Here is a 22,241-nt window from a genome sequence, read left to right on the forward strand (position 1 = left end):
AAAGCTCAAAATTAGAGCTCTCAATCTTTATTCAAATTTTATAGTGGAGAATTTTATTACGTACACTTCATATAATATGCACTTTTAATTACGTTATTTTTTTGGTTATGCTTAATTTTTTTCCTGTAGTCATAATATTATTTTGAGATTTTGGTTATGACTTTTTTATGTTTTGTTACGACTTTTTATATTTTTTTTAGTTATGACTCAGAAAATATAAAATTATATTATTTTTTTTTTGTAATTATAAAGTGCATATGATACATACTATTTTTTCTTCTATAATACACTTATTTTGATATACCCTAGATATAATATCTGTGATATGGTTATGATATATTGTGTTGTTAGTTATGATTTATTATGGTGTTAGTTATTATTATTATTTTAGTTATGATCTAAAATGTCTTTAGTTATATGTGTTTAGTTATAACTCATTATTCTTTTTTTAGTAATGACTGAAAAATATTTAATTATGACATTTGTAATAATCAATCTCACAAATATCATAATTATATGATACACATCCAAAAATTAAAAAAAATGTATATGGTAATCCTAATTAACTATCCAAACATATTTAAAACTTATTTTAAATTTTTTAAATTAACAATCTAAAAAGTTATAATTATTAAAATTATGGAAAAATTGATGAAAAGTCCATTCCAAAAGGATATGAGGTATTAGATTCAATGTAAAATCTTATTTTATGATAAGGACACAGGGGAAAAGGTTGCCGACACAAAAAAATTGAAGGGAAAAGTTGCCGACAGTGACCGACAACAACAGATGGTGATGGTGAAATAGAGAAATGTGTGATATTCAACAAATAAATTGTTAAATGAGTGACATGTGTCACATTTCAACAGATAGTTAGTTTGGTGAATTTCAATAGATAGACAGATATGTTAATTACAACAACTGAACAAATAGATTGATTTCAACAAATAGTTATTTTTTTAAACAAATTGTGTCATTTTAATTAAAAAAGATTAGAACTTTGGCCTAATAACTCACAAAATTCAGAAATAGCCCTAAAATTAACTTATGAGTAATAGTAAACAGGTTTGTGTAGATAATTAGTAAAAGAGAAAGATTATGATACACACTCTGCAAAAGGTGTATACCATACATACTTTATAATTATAAAAAAAAAAGAAGACATAATTTTATATTTTTTGAGTCATAATTAAAAAAAAAATCATAACCAAAACACAAATGGTGCATAATTATAAGAAAAATGTTTGGGAGTACTAAAAATGGAACACTAATGATGTGGCAGTGGGACCTGTCCACTTTCTATGCCTTGTTTTTTTTTTTGGTCATTCTCAATGCATTAGTGCTATTAGTGATGTATTTTTTAGTGGTCTAAATCATTGTTGTAATTATAAATCTGAAAATAATATAATTAAAAAATTATAATAACTAAAAAGAAAAAAAAATAAAGAAAAAAAAGGGGTTAACTAAAGAGCCATATAGCATGGAATCTATAGGATGGAATCTCCTTAAAAATGTCAAATAGATGATTCATCGAACTTGGGTCACGTATACCCAATTTGAATTTTGCACTCAAAAACCACATTAAAATATACATTCTGAAATGGCATCCAAACATTGCCTTATTTGGTTGGTTAAACTACAAGAAGCAAAACCCCAACGAAAAAACAAAAAAATTCAATTAGCTTCGTTCGATCTGGTTCACACAAACACACCGATATTTACACATTCCTAACACAGAGAGCGAGAGAGAGAACACCTTTATTTCATGGCGTTTACTTTGATTTTCAACTGATGTAGCACAAAGATCTATATGTATATACCTATATATATAGAATTGCATACTCGAAAATCACACACTCTATATCTCTGTGTTTCTCTCTTCAATGGCAGATGTTCTTCGACTATCTTTCAATTCGCTTTCTTCGGTATTAACCTCCTTCTCGTCGTCCTTGAATTCTCTTCAAACGGGCGTCCCGCCCAATCAGAAGTCGTATAAGAGGATTTTATCTGCTTCCGATTCTTCTACTTCTGGAATTGTTGCTCGCTTTGCGTTCAGACCCACCAAGCAATTCGATTCTTTCAAGGTAAAAACGTCATCTTTTTCGTACTCTGTTTTTGGTTACTGTGAACGCACTTCGAAAATTTTAATTTGACTGTTTATTTTCGCTTATTATTAAACGAAACAAACTGAAATCAACTGAGCAAAGTGCTTGTTTTGACATGGTTGCGTAGAAAATTCGTCCTTTTATTTATTTATTTATATTTTCCAGGCAACTAAACATGTTTAGAATTTAGGGTTTCCCTAGGGGGGTGAAACTGAGACGACCCATATGTCAGAATTGTTTGATTATGGATATTAGATTGCAGCTATGGTTTGGAATTTGGGTTGAAAGTTGGAAGATTGTTTGAAATGCTTAAAGAAATAGAAAACAATAATTAAAAACACAGAATTCTATGGGAAATAGTCCACGCAATCATTGAGGGACTAATCTGTTTATATAATAATGCTTGAGTATACAATTCACAGTAGGATCTATCTAAATATGGTAACTTTGTACAGAGAAGCAAAGAATCATAAAATATCTACATGTAGAAGGAATTATTCAATTATGGAGAAACCCTTTGCTGAATTATTGCTGCATTGTTCCTGTGACTTCAACGTTTCCATTTGTGCAATTGCATGCAATAGATAATCTATTGCATGTTCCACAGGATATACCATGCTCTTGCACTACACTTGGATGTGGGTCTTGATTAAGTTCATTAATGCTTGCAGTATGTGCTACATACAATCTGATTTCTTTGATTTTAATGAATTTACACTAGATTACCTACACTTTTATCACTAAATATACATTAAAAAGGGAATGAAATTGATTTTGCATCCATCATGCTCTCCCCAGACATGTGAGAACAACGGCAGTCATTTTTGCCCTTTTTGTGGTCATTTTAATCTCTTCCACGCCCTCGCTCTCATGTATTTGGTTCCACTCATGTGAGAACGACAGCGGTGGAAGAGGCTATAATGGCTGTTGAACTATCTGCTCCAAACTGTAATCTTTGACTCATTTGGTTGAGTGCTTTATGTCAACATCTACCATTGTTGTGGCGTATCTAGGACTTTCACAAGAAATGGATGTCTAGTAATAATGCTAAATTGACTGACGCTGGTTGTGAAGAAAAAATTATAAGCTTTCAATTTATTTTGTTCTTCTAATTCTTTCTCTTTGTTTTGGTGTTGAAATTTGATTTCTCGGTTTAGCAAAAGTGGTTCAGTAATCAGTCCTTAAAGCTCTTTTTTTAGAGTTTTGAGTGGAGGATGTGATTGAATTTCAACAATTAGGTTTTTCCAGTAAATTTTGAAAGAACATGAATATTTGCTTGCTTAGTTTTTTTTTTTGGGTTACATTTTATTTTTACTTAATTATGATTCCAAATTTAGTTTTCAGTACTTTGTTTATTTTAGTAAATTTCTCTTTCTTGTTTCTCTATGTTAAATATAGTAACTATATATTTTGTCTATTAGACATACCATATTATATTTATTACCATACTTAAGTTTCTCTTCTCCTATATAAAGGAGTCTTATATACCAGTGCTTTAAAAGGTGCACCTACGCCCGCGCTTAGGCGCGAGGCGCACCTGAGGCGCCTTAGACAGCCTGAGGTGAGGCGTAGTAGGAAAGGTGTATACGAGGCGATTGAGGCACGCTCCTTTGGCTTAGGCGCGAGGCACACGCCTATTGCGCTTCATTTAAATTTTTGCTGCATCCTTATTCTTTGTGTGTGTAACTATATGGAATTACAACCTCTTTAATATAAAATGTAAACACATCCTTTGAGTATCAATTTTCATATCAAAAAAAGCTCTAGGCATTAAGCAAAAGCTCTGGAATTGCAAGATGGATATATGGCTTTGGGATTCTTTTCAATATAGTAAATTACAACAGTTTCGGGTCAATGATTGAAGCTATCACACAATTTGATCCGGATTTAAAATTAAAACCACTAAGATATTATATGGTGTGAGTTCCTTATCTAAAAAAAGAAATGAATCACGTTAATAAATTGATAAAGAAAGATAAATAGTATAGGACAAAGTAGATTGAATGTTATTTTTGAGAAATTTTTGAAACGTTGAATTTTATTTTTTATGATTTTTGGAATATTGAATGTCGTTAATATTTGTTTTATGTTAAAAACTTCTCCTATATTAATATTTTAGTTATCTTCAATAACTTGCGCCTCACGCTTAAGCTCCAGGAGACGTTAGTGCCTCAATGCGCCTAGAGCTTTTTGAAACATTGTTGTATACATTGCTACAACATTCAAAATAATATTCTCCTTCTCTCTCTTAAATATTGTAATATGGTATCAGAGCTATAGTAATGCTAAATTGACTGACACTGCTTGGGAAGAAAAAAAAAATATAAGCTTTTAATTTCTTTTGTTCTTCTAGTTCTCTCTCTTTGTTTTGGTGTTGAAATTTGACTTCTTGTTTTAGCAAAAGTGGTTCAGCAATCAGTCCTTAATGCCATTTTTTGAGAGTTTTGAGTGGAGGATGTGATTGAATTTCAACAATAATTAGGTTTTCCTGGTAAATTTTTAAAGAACTGTGAATATTTTCTTGCTTAGTTTTTTTTTTTTTTTTGGTTACATTTTATTTGACTTAATTATGATTGTAAATTTAGTTTTCTGTATTTTTTTTCTTTTACTAAATTTCTCCTTCCTGTTTCTCTTTATTAAATATAGTAACTATATATTCTGTCTATCAGATATACCATATTATATTCATGGGAGATTTGGTGATAGATCCCTCACTGTCTAATTTGTCTTTTAAAAGGACAAGAATTATATAGGTACTTTCAATACCCCTAATATTTTAAAACTTGTTTCTTTTACTATATTACCCTCATATCTATCAGCTCTCCTATTAAGCCATCCTCACAATGTATTTCAGAGTAAAGTTTACTATGATTCAAAGTAAATTTTTATATCGTTAAGCAAATCAACATGTTTTTAATCAGAGTAAAATTTTATTTTGAATCATAGTAAACTTTACTCTGAATCATAGTAAACTTTACTCTGATTCAAAGTAAAATTTTATTATGAATCAGAGTAAAGTTTATTATGATTCAAACAAAGTATAGCGAACCAGAGTAAAATCATAAGTGCCAGTAAAAACTATTAGATTAATTAAAGAACCAGAGTAAAATCATTATAGCAAACCAGAGTAAAATTTTACTCTGGTTCTTAATAATTCGTTCAATCACTATTAGATTAATTTTTACTCTGCTAAATAATTTTACAATTTATTTGAAAAAACAATGTTTTAAATGAAATATATATGAACCTGTTTAGTACCTTAAAATCGTAAGAATCTCAAATGAATTGCTGTTAAACGAAAAAAGCAAAAATCGATCTTCGCCATCTCAAAGAATCTCTCTTACTTCTCACAAATCGTTTCCAGTTATTGAATCATTGTCCAGAGTTTCATATGAGCTGTAGCATATAAAAATATATGTGTACAAGAATATTTACGTGACTGCCAATAGAAGGAGGGTAAAATAGCCCATAAAATTGTAGTCTTATTAGAATATGGACTTTATGCATTAAAGACATTGACCGGAGGGGCTTTATGCATTAAAGATTTAAAACTTGGACTTTTAGAAGGGAGCTGTTAGTGTGAAGGGCTTATGGCCAATTTTCCCTATATTCATTACTACACTTAAGTTTCTCTCCTCCTATATAAAGGAGTCTTGTATATATTGTTACAACATTCAATATAGTATTCTCTTTCTCTCTCTTAGATATTGTAACATAATATCAGAGCTATAAGATTCGACCTATTTTTCTGGTTTACCAATGGGTAGCCGGTGGGCAACCATGCCTTCATTGCCCGCTGGTGTTTCAAGACACACTTTTGTTTTTTGTCTCAATTTATAGCTCCAACTCTTTCGTCTCCACTACCTACTCCGGTAGCCTACTACTTTGTGACCACCTACAACTTCGGTCACTTTGCCATATGTTTTCAGTGGCCCTTGCTTTATATCATATCGTTTTTCTCATCGACTTTGCTACCACTTTGCCTTTGTTCAATCACATGGGCTAGTAAATTTTTTTTTTTTCAATTACCAGAGATTTGTTTCCCTTTTGTCTACTTCTCCATCTTTTCAAACCCAATTCTTCTCTCTTACAAGTCATCTTCCACTTCACAATATATATTAAAAAAAATCCAATATTTGTTTTGTTTTATTTTATTATTATTATTTTAATCATGTTCCCCTTTCAGCCTTGTTCCCCACTGCCCTGCCATGCCATCTCTCTACAATCAACAAATTTTCAATTCACCTACTCTCACTGCCTCTCTCTCTATAGAAATATATATATATATATTTTGTATGATAATTTTTTTTTTTATATAATCTCATCACATTGGTTTATTCCTACCCCAACTCATTTTGTTTGATCTCTACCATATTTTATTATTTTTACTTGCAATCCATTTTTTTTTTGTGCTTCCACTCTCTTAGTTCTCTCTTTCAACCTCAAAATAAGTTTTTATCTTAAAACCTATTTGAGTTTGAGGGGGTAATATACCTATATCATGGTAAGTATGGTGATATATCATGCGAACCACCCAAGCTGCCCTCTTTGGTACACCACTTAAGTCGTCTCTTGGTGTACCACCCAAGCTGCCCTCCTTGGCGCAACACCAAAGCCGCCCCCTTGGCACACCACCCAAGCCGCCCTCCTTGGCGCACTCCCTAAGTCGCCTCCTTGGCGCACTCCCTAAACCCTCCCCTCCCCGGGCGCATTTTTTGTTCCTTTTCAAGCCGCCTCCTGATGCACAAGGTTTCTTTCCAAATCACCCCCTGGCGCACATGGTTTCTTTCCATGCTGCCCCCTAGCGCACTCTTTCATCTGTTGCCATCACCGTTCAACACCACATGATAAGTTACAATAACCAAAAGCTAACCTCCTAGAATTTGAGTTGAAAGTTGGAAGAAATGCTAACCAAAAGCTAACCACCACATTATTATTTAAACAAATTAGATTGTTTGAAATGCTTAAAGAAATAGAAAACAATAATAAAATGAAACAGAATTCTATGGGAAATAGTCCACACAATCATTGAGGGACTAATTTGTTTAAATAATAATGCTTGAGTATACAATTCATAGTAGGATCTATTTAAGTATGGTAACTTTGTACAGAGAAGCAAAGAATTGTAAAATATCTACATGTAGAAGGAATTATTTATTCAATTATGGAGAAACTCTTTGCTGAATTATTGCTGCATTGTTCCTCTGACTTCAACGTTTCCATTTGTGCAATTGCATGCAATAGATAATCTATTGCATGTTCCATAGTATATACCATGCTCTTGTACTACACTTGGATGTGAGTCTTGATTAAGTTCATGAATGCTTGCATTATGTGCTACATACATCTGATTTCTTTGATTTTAATGAATTTACACTAGATTACCTACACTTTTATTACTTAATATATAGTAAAAAGGGAATGAAATTGATTTTGCATCCATCATGCTCTCGCCAGACATGTGAGAACGATGGCAGTCATTTTACACTAGGTCATGCCCTTTTTTCAGTCATTTTAATCTCTTCCATGCCCTCACTCTCACGTATTTGGGTCCACTCATGTGAGAACGACGGTGGTGGAAGAGGAGTATAATCGCTATTGAGCTATCAGCTCCAAACTGTAATCTTTGACTCATTTGGTCGAATGCTTTATGTCAACATCTACCATTATTGTGGCTTATCTGGGACTTTCACAAGAAATGGGTGTCCAACTAAGAAGCATGGACACAGACACGACACAGACATGGACACGCAGACACGCAAATTTTCAAAAAATAGGGGACAGGACACGCTAGGGACACGCTCAAAATATATAATTGTATTTATTTAGGGAAAATTATAATTTAACCCCTTGTGGTTTACCTTAAAAACACGGAATCCCCTTATACTTTCATTTGTAACACTTAAACCCCTAGACTTTATATCATGCTGTAATTTTTGACAGACGTAACAGAAATGCACAAAACGACGTCGTCTTGTGCACCGCCTGATAAAAAATAAAATAAAATAAAAGAAAAAACAGAAGAGAGAGAGAGAGAGATGGACAAACACTCTTCGATTGAATAAACACTCTTTGATTGATCGGTGTTGCAAAGATCCATAACAACGGTCTCTTCCAACTCACCAACTCCACAACAATTGTCTGGAAGGCTTTCATGTCCCAGTTTTGTGGTTCGACTGAAGGTGCGCATCTCTCTCTAGTTCTAGAGAGAGAAAAATGATGTTAAAAGGTGTGGTCTCTGGGTTGGTGCTCTGGCAGTCTTTTCTGTGGGTCTTGGTAGCTCTTCGGCCAGTTGGTGTTTCGGCTGGGTTGTAGAACAGCCTTGGCAATTCTGTGAGTGCTCTGTTGGTCTGGGTTGTGTTGTCGGTGGTCAGTTTGTTGTCGGCAGGTTCTCTTTGTGATATGGCAGGTTGGCCGGTGGTGCTTCTCTGGTTTTTTGTTGTTTCTCTGGTGCTTCTCTGGGCTGTTTTTTTGTGGTTCAGAGAATATGGAGAGGTCCAGTGGTGCTGTTGAGAGGTGATTCAAGCTCATGGCTATGGTATCGCCGTCCATGGTAGTGGTCCATGGTAACGCTATCATAGCTGTGGGTTTTTGCTCGTGAGTATCTCAGTGTTGAGTATTCCCAAGTATGCTCTGTTTTTTGAGTTGTTTTCAATATCTGGGTTGGTGGATTGCTCCCAAGCAAACATGGCTTGGCCTTCACGATTTCACCCACCAAGAAGCTTCAAGGGGCTCTTCCGAGCCTGTATTTGGGTCTTCTCAATGCCAATATACATATATATTTTGGTTGGGTCTGGAGGTGTTTGCAGGTGAGGAGGCATCTCACAACTTACCAAGATAGTGTTTTTTGTGATTTTGGGGCATTGTCGGGCTGATTTTTCTTGTTGGATTTTGTTGGGTTTTTGGTTTTGGCCATTAGAGGGAAAGGGAGAGCGTTTGTCTCTCTCTCTCTCTCTCTCTCTCTCTCACTCTCTCACTCTCTCTCTCTTTCCTGTTTTTTCTTTTTTTATTTTATTTTTTATCAGGTGGTGCACAAAACGACGTCGTTTGTGCATTTCTATTACGTCTGTTAAAAATTACAACATGGTATAAAGTCTAGGGGTTTAAGTGTTATAAATGAAAGTACAAGGGGGTTCCGTGTTTTTAGGGTAAACCACAAGGGGTTAAATTATAATTTACCCATTTATTTATTATGCCATAAAATTTTTAAAAAAATTGAGAAGTAATAATAAATACAAAATAACATTAATAAATACTTTAAAATATATATACGGCTATTCATCAATTTCAACACTTTACCTAATAAATAAATTGAGCAATTTCAAGAAATTTATTTTTTCTTCAAATAAAATTAATTTGCTCTATGCATGTTAGGACCAAAGATGAATATTAAAAAATAGAGGGGTTACCAAATTTTTATTCTTATCCAATGCCTGACCTCATAAAAGGGATTCATAAAATATATAATTAAAGAGAGAAGAAGAAAAGAGAGAAAGAAACGGAGGAGAGAGTAAGAGACTACAAAACAGAGTTTAAAGGAAAACAAAGAAAAGAAGAAGGCAACCAAACAGAGGGATAAGAATGAAGACGATAAGACGAAGAAGAAGAGAGAGAGAGAGAGAGAAACCTACCTGCGAATCTGCGATTGCGTCAATAGGGACCTTCAAAAGCTTTGCCAGCTTCGCCTAGGGTTTATAGGTGAGCAACTTCTTCTCCCTCTTTCTCTCGCTCCCCCCTCACAGTGTCCCCCAAGTGTCTATGAGCGTGTCCGCAAAGTGTTTGACTGGAAAAAAATCCAAAAAAAATTTGGGACACGTTAGAGAGAGTGTTCGACATGTGTCCATCGCGTGTCCGACATGTGTCGGACACCCGTACATTGATGCCGGAGAGGTGTCCGTGCTTCATAGGTGTTCAGTAATAATGCTAAATTGACTGACACTGCTTGGGAAGAAAAAATTTTAAGCTTTTAATTTTTTTTGTTCTTGAAATTCGATTTCTTGATTTAGCAAAAGTGGTTCAGCTATCAGTCCTTAAAGCCCTTTTTTGAGAGTTTGAAGTGGAGGATGTGATTGAATTTCAACAATAATTAGGTTTTCCTGGTAAATTTTTAACGAACCATGAATATTTGCTTGCTTATTTTTATTTTTATTTTTATTTTTTGGTTACATTTTACTTAGACTTAATTATGATTCTAAATTTAGTTTTCAATATTTTGTTTCTTTTAGTAAATTTCTCTTTTTCTTCTTCTCTAAATTCTATTTTGTAGATGTTGGTTTCTACTTCATGTGATTGGCATCATAAAGACTTAGTTGTAGATTTGGTCTTGACCAAACTACTAGTTTTTAAGTTTTACTTGTTGATTTATCTTTAATTTTTGTCAAATTCTGTTGTATTGTGGAATGCTTTACACATTATGGAGATCCATACTGAGGAGTTGGTTGAGCGGTAAAGACTTGAGGTCATAAGATCTAAGGTCTCGAGTTCGAGTCACCCCAAGGGGCCACTGGAGGTTTACCCGGTCATTAACTTCAGGACCTTGAGATTAGTCAAGGTATGCGCAAGCTAGCCTAGACACCCAGTTATCAAAAAAAGAATTATGAATGTCCATATTGTCATTTCACAAAAGGTTGTCAAGTGAAGTCAAAATCTCAACTTTGATGGAGAGGCCAGAACAAGATGGCTTTGAATTAGAAAATGCATTACCTCATTAGTACTGAACTCCTAAAAAAGTACTAGTTTGAAAATCATTGTGAACTTAGATTTGGACCTGAAAGCTAGAAGTGTTTAACACCTGTTTGCAACAAGAATAAAAATCCCAACAAGAGGACAACTGAGAAACTCACTCGAATTATGTGTTTATGCTTAGTCAAGACACTTGGTAATGATACATCAAATATATTTCAGAGTTCGTTTCAAACATGCATGTCCAACACCAATTATTTATATTCTTCTTGTCACATCTAGGAGGTACATGAGCATGTCTGGATTCTGGACTTCATTTGGGCCTTCAAAGAAGTTTCTATATTACCTCAAACATGTTTCATTCTTCAATCTGCTTCTCGCATTCTACCTAATAATTAGTTAATTGTTACTGCTTTTATCTAGTACTTCTGTTCTCTTAGGTTTTGTGTATTATGAATTGCTATCATTAGACCCAGGCTACTGTAGCCCAAGTGATATTTGAGAGTGCACTTAAGTGCCAGTGCGAGGTTTCAAGTTCGAGTGTATGGAGAGGCATCAATTGTAATTTAACTATTAACTTGCTAACGTCCTACCTTGTAAACCATATTTTCACTTTCACTCATTTACAAGATTTTTGGGTAAATATTCAAATTCCAAAAAATATTATCTGTAGCCCAAGGGCATCCAACCTTGGTCCTGGGTGAAAATTAGGGGTTTAAGTCCCCTAAAGGTGGTTAAAAATAAACTAAAATAGAAAAAAATAAAATAAAAAATGAAATTGCATGAATTAACATAGAAATCTTGTGCATGGTGTGATTCTAAAAATTTATCACACTGGTTTTTGTATTATAGACAATAATTTGAGAATCTTGTTTTTTTAAAGTTTCATTTGTTTTTCTGTTGGATGTTCACTTCAGGTACATGCAACTGTTGCTGAAACTGACCCGCCAAAATGGTGGGAAAGAAATGCAGGACCAAATATGATTGACATTCATTCTACACAGGATTTCTTGAGTGCTTTAAGTCAGGCCGGAGAAAGACTAGTTATTGTTGAATTTTATGGAACTTGGTGTGCTTCTTGCCGAGCACTATTTCCCAAGGTAACTTCTGTTACATGTGATTTGTCCATGATCTTAGGACTTCTCATAAACATCTTTTGTATTCGTTGGCAAATTTGAGCATTTAATACCTCAAAATTTTCAGCTTTGAGCAACTTTCAAATGTTTTCTCTATTAAAAAAGGAAAACAGTTCCGTATATTTTCGTGAGAAAATATTAAATTCTCAATCTGATTTAACCATTGACATATCAGATGGCAATGCACATTATAAAGGACACATTTCATTATTTTAGGATTGATGGTGCAATGAGAAAATCTTTGTTTGGTGCTGAGTTTCAGTTTTTCTCTTAGCCTGTGTCATGAGGAAACTCCAATTTAATTGTTTTTGGTGTCTCAGATATTTGATGCTAAGGTGGCATGAGGGGTTTTGCTCATGCTATGAGAACCTTGAAAGGCCGCGATAATGAGTTGATCATTCAGATTGAGTGTATGTCTGTAGGAAAGTTGAAAACTAAGAAGAGGCATTTGGATAGTAAATTTTTTTGTTTTTAACGTGTTTTTTTATGGAAAATGTTTTTTACGCTAACTAACCACCATGGCTTGTCCATTGGTCCATCACGAATGTCTTCACATGAAAGTATCAATCTGTGTTATAATGCCAAGCTAGAAGCATCGGAGTGATCCAAATTTCATGGGATGTTTAAAATAGCTGAAGGATATAGATTGTGTTCTATTTGTCTTCTTGTTTCTGAAATTGGTTTTTGGTATTTTGATATTATTGGGTTTGTCAGCTCTGCAGAACTGCCCAAGAGCACCCTGAAATTTTGTTCCTGAAAGTCAATTTTGACGAAAATAAACCGATGTGCAAAAGCTTGAATGTGAAGGTGCTTCCTTACTTCCACTTCTATCGTGGAGCGGATGGGCAGCTGGACTCTTTTTCTTGTTCACTTGCTAAGGTGGGTACCTCTTCCTTATTTCCACTTCATTACTTCGTTGTTTACCCATATCGTAAAAAAAATCAGGCGTAAAAAATCTCAAAAGTTGGCAAAACAGAAACTTCAAAATTTGTTGGGAGTTGTTTTTGACAATCAACCGAAGCATTTGTTTGATATGAATGCTATCTTGTCATTGGGAGTTAGATTTTTCAATTCCTTTCCATTTTTTTTTTTTTTTTTTTTTTGAGGGCCCTTTCTTGATTGGATAATAAAATAAAAATGAGATTAGAGACAGAATTTTCTACCGGCTACTACTCCCAATGGGAATGGGACCCATTTCTACCGTGAGTAGGAAGTAGAAAATGCTGTAGAAAATGGTGTGTTCATAGCTGGAATCATTAAATAAAGAAGCGAGCAAAAACAAAGAACTTTTTAGCACTGTGAAATCGTGACATATTTTTACCTATTTCACAGAAGTGTTTATGTTAAACTTCAAACGTCTGATGAAAAATAAAATCTCTGGTGGTACTTGCATACATGGACTATTCTAAATATATCAAGAACACGTGTCGGGTATAAGATATGCGTCTGACATGTATAGTTTGACATTCACCTAGCAAGCATATTTAATAATTCAAGTTTATAATAATATATATAAAACTTCCTTTTTATGTCTAACTGTTCTATGGCACCTTATAAATAACCATTTCATCCTAGAAAATAAAAGTACATTAAGTTATATGAAATTTTTTCTGTGTCACCGTGCCTTTGTAAATGAGAATTAGATGATAAATTTTCAAAAAAAAAAAATTGGGATAGAGTTTAGAATTTTTTTTGCTTTATTTGGTTGTTTATTTTGAAAATAGCTTTGGGGTTTGAGAGTTTGGGATGATTTAATATTTTATTATAGTTGAATAGATTTGTATGAGAGAAAAAGTGATTAAGAAGGAGAGAGGAGAGAAAAAATGATTGATTGATGTGTAGGAGAGTGAGTGACTTTGGAAATTTTTTTCAAAAATTTGAACCAAACAAAATTTTGAATTTTTTTTTCAAAAATTGTATTTTGAGTTACAAACCAAACAAGCCCATAAATGTTTAAAACATGGAGGGAATTTGACAACATGTGGAAATTGGGCATGGAAGATGGGAAACAATCTTCTTCTAGTGAAATGCATACTGGTAGAGCTTAGAGGCATGCTTGGAAATTTCTTTTCAATTGAAGAATCGCCCTATTCTATAGCCAACATTGTCTGGTACTTCTAAATACTGTATAACAGTTTCAGAAAATAAAAGATGCTATTCAAGCGCACAACACTGCTCGCTGCAGCATTGGTCCGCCTAAGGGTGTCGGAGATCTTAACCTTGAAGCTTTATCTGCTCCAAATGAAGCAGGGTCTTCTGCAACATAGCATTTATCTAGATTTAGCCAAGTGAACCATCATTGTGAGCTGTCTAATTCTATTTTTGTAAATTTACATTTTTTTTTTCTTTATATAAGAATAGTAACCAGAGGACATTCGCTGACTGCTCATTTTTTTGTCATCATGTTTTGGCTTGTGATGGAGTATTCTTAAACTCTCAGAATTCTGTGAAAATGAAATTCAAGGCTGTCTATTTAATGATACTTTTTCTCTTTTCTTGCTCTTATATTGTCTCATTGAAATGCTTTTGCTGCTCTTGCAAGTTGTAAGTAATTGTCTCATTGAAATGGCTACAAAGTTAAGCAAATGTTCTTCAAGTACTTTGAAATAAATTAAAGATTAATTGAAATTAATATGAAATCATTTTTTATTTGAAGTACATTTCATCAACAAATTTATACTCACTCACTTTTATGAGATTGTCGATTGTAACAGTAACACGATAATAAGAGAGAGTTGTCATGCAGTCTTCACACAATGTAACTGCTATTTTTTATGCTACTGTAGCATTGAGATTGAGGTTTGGAAGATAGATTACTTCTATTCGATAAACGTATTGTTGGTGATAATTATAAATAAAATATTAGAACATACAAAAAATAAAAATTATAATAATTATTGAAAGGGTTGAGGTGCGAAAAATTAACTCTTTTAAAGGAGATTCAAGCCATCTGAGATTAGGTAAAGTCTCACACTGGTGTAGCAGAAAAAATCTTGACTTATCCTTCAAGGATACAACAGTCTGACTAAGTCGTATGGTTCACCAATATTGCATAATTGGTTGAACTCAAAGTTTTATCACATACACCCTTTTTTATTTGCCTGATAATCTCACACAAACATAACAAAACAACAAACACTTATTTTATATTCTAAGATAAGAGATTAGCTCAATTTATAGGAGAAGAAAACTTGGTGGACAAGTTTCTCAGAGGATTCTTGGAGGCAAAGAAAACTTGGTGGGCAAGTTGTTTGGAGGATTCTTGGAGGAAAAGTATAGGAGAGGAAACTTAGTCACCAAGAAAAGGGATTAACTTGGAGAGAAAGAAAAGATTTGACTTAAAGGCAAAGACTTAGAAAGAAAGAAAGGTAGCTTGAAGAACAAGTATACAATATAATTTATGACACATTATAATATTAAAATAACTGCTAACACGTATAAAAATTGAGTTTGAGAGTTTGAGATTTGAAAGACGAGATTACTAGATTACTTAAATCGGATAAAATATTTCACATCTTTCATCTCACATGAAAAATTATAAGATGATCTTGAAACAAGTATATGTATGTGTTCTAAGTTAATTTTAGTTCCTTTATTAAACAGTAGATCTAATCACTTATGCTGGTTTTTGATAAATAATTAGACAGCCATCACAACATAAATGATGTACAACATTACTTGGATTGGGTTTTGACTTGTCAACTCCCGTGTGATATCGTTATATTTCAATTGTGGCAAACAATGACACACGCTACCTTTGAATGGTTAGACTCGAAATTTTTTATTTTTATTTTTTTAAAGATAAATTATAAATATATCTTCTGGGATTTGATTAAAATATAAATTATTTTTTGTGATTTTGAAAATTACATTCCATCTCCTGAAGTTGCTAATTTTATAACAAACCGTTCATTTTATTAATAAATCATCAAGTCAATTAATAGTTTTTAATAATGTTTAATTTAGATAATTTTATAGGAGAGTAATTATGAATTTTATTTTTTTATTTAATTCTGTTAAATAAAAAATTTTAACAATGAGATATTTATAATTTTTCAAATCACATGAGACAATCTATATTTTAAGCAAATCTTAGAGATGTATTTGTAATTTACCATTCTTGTAAAAGACAACTTTTACTTTACTTTTCTATAAAATCGGGTGTATTTAAAAATAATTTCTTAATTCACGTGGACTATTTTTCATTCAAATTAACCAAAAATACATTATAAGCGGCTATGTTTCAAAATGACGAGGGATTATGTGCATATAATCCATACTATGTGGGACAGGAGGAAGACGATGGTAATTAGGCATTTGGTTTGGGGTATATTATATAAATATATTTTAAATCTTTTTATTTTTTTAAGTCACATCTGCTAAGGATAATGCATCAGATAATGAATGCATCACCCATGAATAAAGCAGTTGCATCATAATTACCTTATGTATGGTTGTAGGAGAATATTATATAATAACAAGATGTAGTTAGTTTGTTAGACAGTTAGGATTAGTTAGGTTATTATTACTAGTATTGAATAAATGTGTATATATACACTTGTAGAGAGATGATTTTGTTTCTAATCATTCACTGAAATACATTCTTCATGGTATCAGAGCATTGCTGAGTTATCCTGGCAATGGCTTCCTCTTCTCCTTCGTCTATCCTTTCCAATCTCACCATGCTAATCTCAATTATTAATTCTTTCATTATTGTCAAATTGGATAGCACAAATTTTATCATTTGGAAAAATCAAATGCAAAACATTCTTCGTGCAACTGATCTTCTCAAATTTGTTGATGGATCATATCATTGTCCACCAGATTTAGTTCGAAGTTCTTCGGGCTCTGAGATTCGTAATCCAAAGGCTGTACAATGAAGAGTGATAGATGCACATCTTCTGAGTTGTATTACTGCTACACTTTCACCAGCGATCTTCACTACTGTTCTTCATCTTCACACCAGTTCTAAGGTCTGGATGTTTCTTGAAAAACGTTTTACCTCTCTGTCTCGATCTCACATTCATCAACTCAAGAATAAGCTGAATTCGATTTCTAAAAATTCAAATTCCATGGAAGTTTATCTTAGCAATATTAAGACGATTGTTGATCAGCTGAATATTGCTTCTTCTTTTATTGATGATGAAGATATTGTGTTGATTACATTGAATAGATTGCCTACTGAATATGATTCGCTTAAAACGGTTGTTCGTGCTCAATAAGAGAGTATTACAATTAAGGATCTTTCTTCTCTTCTATGCTCCGAGACTATTTATGTTGAAGGGAAGTCCAACCATGCCTCTGATCTGACTGTAGCTTACGCAGCTATGAAAGATACTAATTCTTCTAAAGGTTTTACTTCTTATCATCATAATCGTGGCTTCTCTCGTGGTGATTCAAGAGAGTCCAAAAATACATATCGCGGAAATGCATATCGTGGTTCTTGATCTGGTTCTAATAGATATTCCAGTTCTCGTGGCAGATCTCAATCTCACACCAAGTCTCAGTATGGCATCATTTGCCAAATCTGTGCAAAGGTCAATCATACAGCCATGGAGTGTTGGCATCGCCTTGATCCACAGTTTCATGCTCCCTCACAGACTCAGTCACAATCCTCCTTTGTTACACCTCGTCAAGCATTTGTTACATCTACACCAGATGTTGCTTCTTCTTCTCAGACTTCTTGTCCTTGGTTCTTGGATTCTGAAGCTTCGGATCATATAACCAATGATCTGCATCGTTTCAATTCTTATCAACCATATGATGGCACTAATCAATTGGAAATGGTACTTCTCTTCCCATTCATCACACTGGGAAAGGTATCTTGCCCACACCACACCATTCCTTTCGTCTTGATAAAGTTCTTCATGTTCCTTCCATTTCTTCTAACTTGCTTTCAGTGCATCAATTGGCCAAAGATAATAACTGCAATATTATATTCGATCACTCTTGTTTTGTCATTCAGGACAAGGCCTCTAAAGCTATTTTACACAAAGGCTTGCATACTAATGGTTTATATCATTTTCTTGTACTGCCTTCATCATCATCACCTCATGTTTTTCATAGCTACACCTCCTCCGATGCTGACACATCTATTGCTCCATCTGTTACTGCCTAGCACATGCGTTTAGGCCATCCATCATTTTCATGAAGAAAGATTGATTTTGTATATTATTTCATCACACAAAGATTCATTTTACAAATCTGTATATATATAGGAATCCTATAACAAACTCACTAAACAAACTCTCTAACTAACTAACCATATTATCTAACTAACTAACCATACTAGTACAATTGCACTTTGCTGAATTGCCAATATAACAGTGGTGTGACTTAATCAGCATCACAGTCCAATGCTGAGCTTACAAATGTGTTTGTGCTTCCTTGGAGTCCTCATCTGCCTCTTGTATCTTATCAGCCCCCCGCAAGCTGATGGGAGAAGGAAGAAGTATCAGCTTGTCTTTGAGATAATGAAATCGAGAACCAGACAATGGTTTGGTAAACAGATCAGCTAATTGATCAGATGTAGGAACATACTTGAGAAGAATTTGTTTGGAAACAACTTGCTCTCGAATGAAATGACAGTCGATTTCAATATGTTTAGACCGGGAAAGGAAAATTGGATTTGAAGCAAGAGCCATAGTAGATAAGTTGTCACACCATAAAACTGGAATAGAATAAGGAGGAACCAAAAAATCCTTAAGCAACTGCTGAAGCCAACTAACTTTAGCGGTAGTATTAGCTAAGGACCGGTATTCAGCCTCAGTGGAGGAACGAGAGACCGTAGGCTGCTTTTTAGCAAACCAAGAGATTAGATTTGGGCCTAAAAAGATACAGTACCCTGAGGTAGAACGTCTATCCAAAGTATCACCTGCCCAATTTGAGTCGAAAAAGGCATGAAGAGTGAAAGGACCAGGAATGAAACTCAATCCATGAGAAACAATGCCTTTAACATAACGGATGAGACGTTTAACATGTTAAAAATGGGCATTGGTAGGAGCATGCATATGTTGGCATGCTTGATTAACAGCCAAAGACAAGTTAGGCCTAGTAATGGTAAGATATTAAAGACCTCCAACTAAACTGCGATACAAAATAGGTTGAGCAAAAAAAAGAGCATCTGAAGGAGAGACAGATGACTTCACAGCCAATGGTGTAGAACAAGGCTTGCAACCCACCATTCCAGCTTTAACAAGCAGATCAGTAGCATACTTTTGTTGACATAGAAAATAACTAGAATCTTGAGCAATGACATTGATGCCCAAAAAATAGGATAAAGACCCAAGTTCTTTCATAGAAAAGACCGAGTGCATCTGCTGAAGAAGCTGAGTGAGAATAGTAGAGTCACTACCAGTCAAAAGTATGTCATCAACATACACAACCAGCAGAGTAAGACTGGTGGGAGTCTGTTTGACAAACAAGGAAGTATCTGACAGACTGTTATGAAACCCCTGTGAGAGAAGAAAAGCTGAGAAAGTGGAATACCAGGCTCGAGGAGCCTGTTTAAGGCCATAAAGAGCTTTCTTAAGTTTGCACACATGAGTAGGATAAAAAGGATCCACAAATCCCCGAGGTTGAGTCATGAAAACTTCCTCTTCAAGTGAGCCATGGAGAAATGCATTTGAGATATCAAGCTGAGTAATGGGCCAGTTATTATGAAGAGCAATGCAAATAAAAATGTGAATAGTAGGCTGCTTAGCAATGGGACTGAAGGTCTCATGAAAGTCTATCCCCTCCTATTGCAAATAACCTTTAGCCACAAGTCGGGCCTTGTACCTGGCAATACTACCATCAGAATGACGTTTAATGCGAAAGAGCCATTTACAGCCGATTGCCAATTTAGAAGAAGGCAAGGGAACAAGATTCCAGGTACCCTGAACTTGAAGAGCATCATACTCCTCTTGCATAGCTTTAATCCACACAGCAGATTGAAGAGCTTCTTTGACAGTACGAGGTTCAGAAGTGAGAACCTGAGTAGAAAGACCAGAATCAGATGTAGCTTGAAAACACACAGTTTGGTTATAATTACCGTATGTATGGTAGTAGGAGAATATTATATAATAACAAGATGTAGTTAGTTTGTTAGACAGTTGGGATTAGTTAGGTTATTATTACTAGTATTGAATAAATGTGTATACATACACTTGTACAGAGATGATTTTGTTTCTAATCATTCAATGAAATACATTCTTCAACATCATCTCTTACTTTTTAGTACATCTTTTGATAAAATGTTAAAAAATACATTTATTTAGATCTTACAAATTACATAAAGTTAAAAGTGATTATCTTTCGAGGGAGAAGAGTTCCAGAGAGAGAGAAACTCTCTAAGAGATTTCCGGTGGTGCTTCAGCGGTGTTCTAGCGACACTCTGACGACCCCTTTACACTTTTAAAGTGGAGATTTATACTCCTAGAATATGGACCTGCAGTTTTAGAGTGTAGATTTAAACTTTTTGTATCTAAAATAAGGGTTTTAAGAGTTTTCTCCTCTGATTTTGACATTGATTCTTGAATTTTCGACACCCATAATCGTTTCCCCTCTCTTAAACCTTCTTCCATATTGTTGTGGATGTACTTCATTGGTGGTGTCTGAAGTCCGGTGACGTTGACAAGAATGACGAGTTTTTCAGACCACATCTTTAAGAAGATTAGTGATTTTCCTTAAATCGTAACTAATTTTTTTTTTTGTGACAATTTTGTTGTTGTTTTTGTTGTTTGTTTGTTTGCATTTTTTTTTTTTTCCTGTTTTGTTGTTTGGTTGGAATGACACTTTGAAGTCTTATATATGTATATTGTTATTTATCAATATAAATTTTTGTCCTATTCTCAACAAAAAAAAAAAAAAAAGGGAAAAGAAAAGAAGAGAGAAAGTAGTGATTATGTTTCGGTGTGTGTACATATTATCACAAGATAGAGTTTTAAATTGGAGAGGTACTAGCCACTAGGTTAGATTTGGCAAGCCCGCTTCAAGATTTTCTTTTTAATAACTCGAGCGGTTAATTTTATAAAATTTATCAATTAAAAAGAGTTATTTAAAAAAGGGATTTTTATTGATAAGTCCAATTTAGAAGTGTTTTAACCTAAAAAGTCCATGAAAGAATTTTTTAACCCATTTAGTCCCATGTATATATAGTTTTATTCCATAAAGTCTATTTTCTTGACTTACACTATTTTCTTGGACACTTATGCCCTTATATTTAATTTTGATACCCTTATAAATATTTTCTCAACGATTAGCAATTTAATGATGTGAATATTCATATTTTAAAATTCACATTTATAGGAATGTAAATTGGCCCGTAGGCGGCCCAAAACCCGCCCGCGAGCCAGGACGGGCCCGACCCGTTGACAATGTGAATATTCACATTGACATGTTAAAATTCACATTAATAGGAGTGTAAAATTGGCCCCCGTCCCGTGGCGGCGCGAAACCCACCCGCGGTCCATAGGCGGCCCGGGGCGGGTCCGGTCTGACCCGTTGACAATGTGAATATTCACATTGACATATTAACATTCACATTAATAAGAGTATAAAATTGGGCCGCGGCCCATGGGTGGCCAAAAGCCCGCCCGTAGCCCGGGGCGGGCTCGGCCCGGCCCATTGACAATGTAAATATTCACATTGACATGTTAACATTCACATTGATAGGAGTGTAAAATTAACGCGCGCCTCGCAACTGTCCGAAACCCGCCCACGGCCCGTGGCGGGCCCGGCTCGGCCTGTTGACAATGTGAATGTTCACATTGACATGTTAACATTCACATTGATAAGAGTATAAAACTAGATAGCAGCCCAGGGCGGGCCCGACTCGGTCCGGCCCGACCCGTTGACAATGTGAATATTCACATTGACATGTTAACATTTACATTAATAGGAGTGTAAAATTGGCCCCCGTCCCGTGGCAGTGCGAAACCCGCCCGCGGGCCATGGGCGGCCTGGGACGGGCCCGGTCCGGCCCGTTAACAATGTGAATATTCACATTGACATGTTAACATTCACATTGATAAGAGTATAAAATTGGCCCGCGGCCCATGGATGGCCAAAAGCCCGTCCGTTGCCCGGGGCAGGCCCGGCCCGGCCCGTTGACAATGTGAATATTCACATTGACATGTTAACATTCACATTGATAAGAGTGTAAAATTGGCCTGTAGCCCGTGGGCGGCCCGAAGCCCGACCGCACCCCGAGGCGGGCTTGGCCCAACCCGTGACAATGTGAATATTCACATTGACATGTTAACATGCACATTGATAGGAGTGTAAAATTAACCCGCGCCTCGTGGCTATCCGAAACCCGTCCACGGCCCGTGGACGG

General features: G+C 34.7%; 1 protein-coding gene across 1 annotated transcript; it reads left to right on the top strand.

Annotated features, from left to right (window-relative positions):
- Positions 1-1,583: 1,583 nt before the first annotated feature.
- On the top strand, positions 1,584-14,405 carry ACHT2 (atypical CYS HIS rich thioredoxin 2). The gene is made up of 4 exons (XM_028234408.2): positions 1,584-2,084; positions 11,705-11,887; positions 12,638-12,802; positions 14,059-14,405. Exons 1-4 carry the CDS (start codon positions 1,884-1,886, stop codon positions 14,188-14,190), a joined length of 681 nt encoding a protein of 226 aa, XP_028090209.1. The 5' UTR covers positions 1,584-1,883; the 3' UTR covers positions 14,191-14,405.
- The last annotated feature ends 7,836 nt before the right edge of the window (positions 14,406-22,241 follow it).

Source organism: Camellia sinensis, chromosome 13, assembly GCF_055761805.1.
Source record: "Camellia sinensis isolate YWXY chromosome 13, ASM5576180v1, whole genome shotgun sequence".
In the NCBI taxonomy this organism is placed as follows: Eukaryota; Viridiplantae; Streptophyta; class Magnoliopsida; order Ericales; family Theaceae; genus Camellia; species Camellia sinensis.

Excerpts from the sequence above, each read along its gene's own strand:
- ACHT2 (XM_028234408.2), top strand. The coding sequence starts at position 1,884 with ATGGCAGATGTTCTTCGACTATCTTTCAATTCGCTTTCTTCGGTATTA. Across the intron at positions 11,888-12,637 it reads GCCGAGCACTATTTCCCAAG|CTCTGCAGAACTGCCCAAGA; the intron begins GTAACTTCTGTT and ends TGGGTTTGTCAG. Across the intron at positions 12,803-14,058 it reads TTTCTTGTTCACTTGCTAAG|TTTCAGAAAATAAAAGATGC; the intron begins GTGGGTACCTCT and ends ACTGTATAACAG.